At 49.2% G+C, this 2500-nt stretch overlaps 1 protein-coding gene across 6 annotated transcripts in view; it reads right to left on the bottom strand.

Moving 5' to 3' along the window:
- The window catches only part of txk (TXK tyrosine kinase), a 23557-nt gene that overhangs the window by 8754 nt on the left and 12303 nt on the right, over positions 1 to 2500 (bottom strand). For all 6 annotated transcript variants that reach the window (XM_082145931.1, XM_082145929.1, XM_082145930.1 and 3 more), the window contains 3 exons: positions 2335 to 2408; positions 328 to 455; positions 172 to 246 (listed from right to left, as the gene is read on the bottom strand). In XM_082145931.1, the coding sequence (XP_082002057.1) occupies positions 172 to 246; positions 328 to 455; positions 2335 to 2408 (277 nt within the window). The remainder of the gene's footprint in view (positions 1 to 171; positions 247 to 327; positions 456 to 2334; positions 2409 to 2500) is intronic.

The raw sequence follows: 2500 nt of genomic DNA, 5'->3' as shown, positions 1-2500 counted from the left end.
TTTAACATGTGATGTGGCCGTTTAGTCCAAATACCAGATCCTTAGGTGAAGATCTGCACACTTAGACAGGAAACCACATGTTTATCGGTAACATTAAGGTGTAACTGTGTAAAGGGTCCATAAAGCTGGTTATGAAAGTGTTGTGATCGTCACTCAGTCAGTGTGTCTGACCTGAACTGAAGCCCGCTGTAGCCGGCAGGCACTGGCCCTTTGGCCCGATGGGATACCGCAGTCTGGCCACCAGCCCTGATCACACACAGCAGATGTTCAGCTCACTGCATCACAACAGAAGGACAGGACAGAGTCCAGCAGAACTTACACACGTACCTGCTGCGTTATACTTGTGGTAGTTGATGAGTTCGGGAACAGAGCTGAACACATGATTCTCTGCCAAGTAGAACTGAGCTGTGTCTGTCTGCTTTATCTGGTAGTGCCTCACCTCGCCTTTACCTGAACTGATCAATCAATCAGTGGATCAATCAGTGGATCAGTCAGTGGATCGATCAGTCAGTGGATCAGTCAGTGGATCAGTCAGTCAGTGGATCAGTCAGTGGATCAGTCAGTGGATCAGTCAGTGGATCAGTCAGTCAGTGGATCAGTCAGTCAGTGGATCAGTCAGTGGATCAGTCAGTGGATCAGTCAGTGGATCAGTCAGTGGATCAGTCAGTGGATCAGTCAGTCAGTGGATCAGTCAGTGGATCAGTTAGTGGATCAGTCAGTGGATCAGTCAGTGGATCAGTCAGTGGATCAGTCAGTCAGTGGATCAGTCAGTCAGTGGATCAGTCAGTGGATCAGTCAGTGGATCAGTCAGTGGATCAGTCAGTGGATCAGTCAGTCAGTGGATCAGTCAGTCAGTGGACCAGTCAGTGGATCAGTTAGTGGATCAGTCAGTGGATCAGTCAGTCAGTGGATCAGTCAGTGGATCAGTCAGTGGATCAGTCAGTGGATCAGTCAGTGGATCAGTCAGTCAGTGGATCAGTCAGTGGATCAGTCAGTCAGTGGATCAGTCAGTGGATCAGTCAGTGGATCAGTCAGTCAGTGGATCAGTCAGTGGATCAGTCAGTGGATCAGTCAGTCAGTGGATCAGTCAGTCAGTGGATCAGTCAGTGGATCAGTCAGTCAGTGGATCAGTCAGTGGATCAGTCAGTGGATCAGTCAGTGGATCAGTTAGTGGATCAGTTAGTGGATCAGTCAGTGGATCAGTCAGTGGATCAGTCAGTGGATCAGTCAGTCAGTGGATCAGCCAGTGGATCAGTCAGTCAGTGGATCAGTCAGTGGATCAATCAGTGGATCAGTCAGTCAGTGGATCAGTCAGTCAGTGGATCAGTCAGTGGATCAGTCAGTCAGTGGATCAGTCAGTCAGTGGATCAGTCAGTGGATCAGTTAGTGGATCAGTCAGTGGATCAGTCAGTCAGTGGATCAGTCAGTGGATCAGTCAGTGGATCAGTCAGTGGATCAGTCAGTCAGTGGATCAGTCAGTCAGTGGATCAGTCAGTCAGTGGATAAGTCAGTCAGTGGATCAGTCAGTGGATCAGTCAGTGGATCAGTCAGTCAGTGGATCAGTCAGTGGATCAGTCAGTGGATCAGTCAGTCAGTGGATCAGTCAGTGGATCAATCAGTGGATCAGTCAGTGGATCAGTCAGTGGATCAGTCAGTGGATCAGTCAGTGGATCAGTCAGTCAGTGGATCAGTCAGTGGATCAGTCAGTCAGTGGATCAGTCAGTGGATCAGTCAGTGGATCAGTCAGTCAGTGGATCAGTCAGTGGATCAGTCAGTGGATCAGTCAGTGGATCAGTCAGTCAGTGGATCAGTCAGTGGATCAGTCAGTGGATCAGTCAGTGGATCAGTCAGTCAGTGGATCAGTCAGTGGATCAATCAGTGGATCAGTCAGTCAGTGGATCAGTTAGTCAGTGGATCAGTCAGTGGATCAGTCAGTCAGTGGATCAATCAGTGGATCAGTCAGTGGATCAGTCAGTGGATCAGTCAGTGGATCAGTCAGTGGATCAGTCAGTCAGTGGATCAGTCAGTGGATCAGTCAGTGGATCAGTCAGTGGATCAGTCAGTGGATCAGTCAGTCAGTGGATCAGTCAGTGGATCAGTCAGTCGGTGGATCAGTCAGTGGATCAGTCAGTGGATCAGTCAGTGGATCAGTCAGTGGATCAGTCAGTCAGTGGATCAGTCAGTGGATCAGTCAGTGGATCAGTCAATCAGTGGATCAGTCAGTGGATCAGTCAGTCAGTGGATCAGTCAGTGGATCAGTCAGTGGATCAGTCAGTGGATCAGTCAGTGGATCAGTCAGTCAGTGGATCAGTCAGTGCATTGATGCTTCTTTACCTCTGTGTGTAAACTGACACTGTGTATCCGCTGGGCTGAGTGGAGCTTCTGACCACAAACCCTCCGTCCTTCCCCTGAAACACACACATACACACACACACACACACACACACACATACACCCACACACACACACAAACACACGACAGATGATGATGATGATGATG

Source organism: Leuciscus leuciscus (assembly GCF_965113295.1).
Source record: "Leuciscus leuciscus genome assembly, chromosome: 18".
Classification (NCBI taxonomy): domain Eukaryota; kingdom Metazoa; phylum Chordata; class Actinopteri; order Cypriniformes; family Leuciscidae; genus Leuciscus; species Leuciscus leuciscus.
Note: the sequence above shows the minus strand (reverse complement) of the source record. Positions and strands in the feature narration are given on the sequence as shown.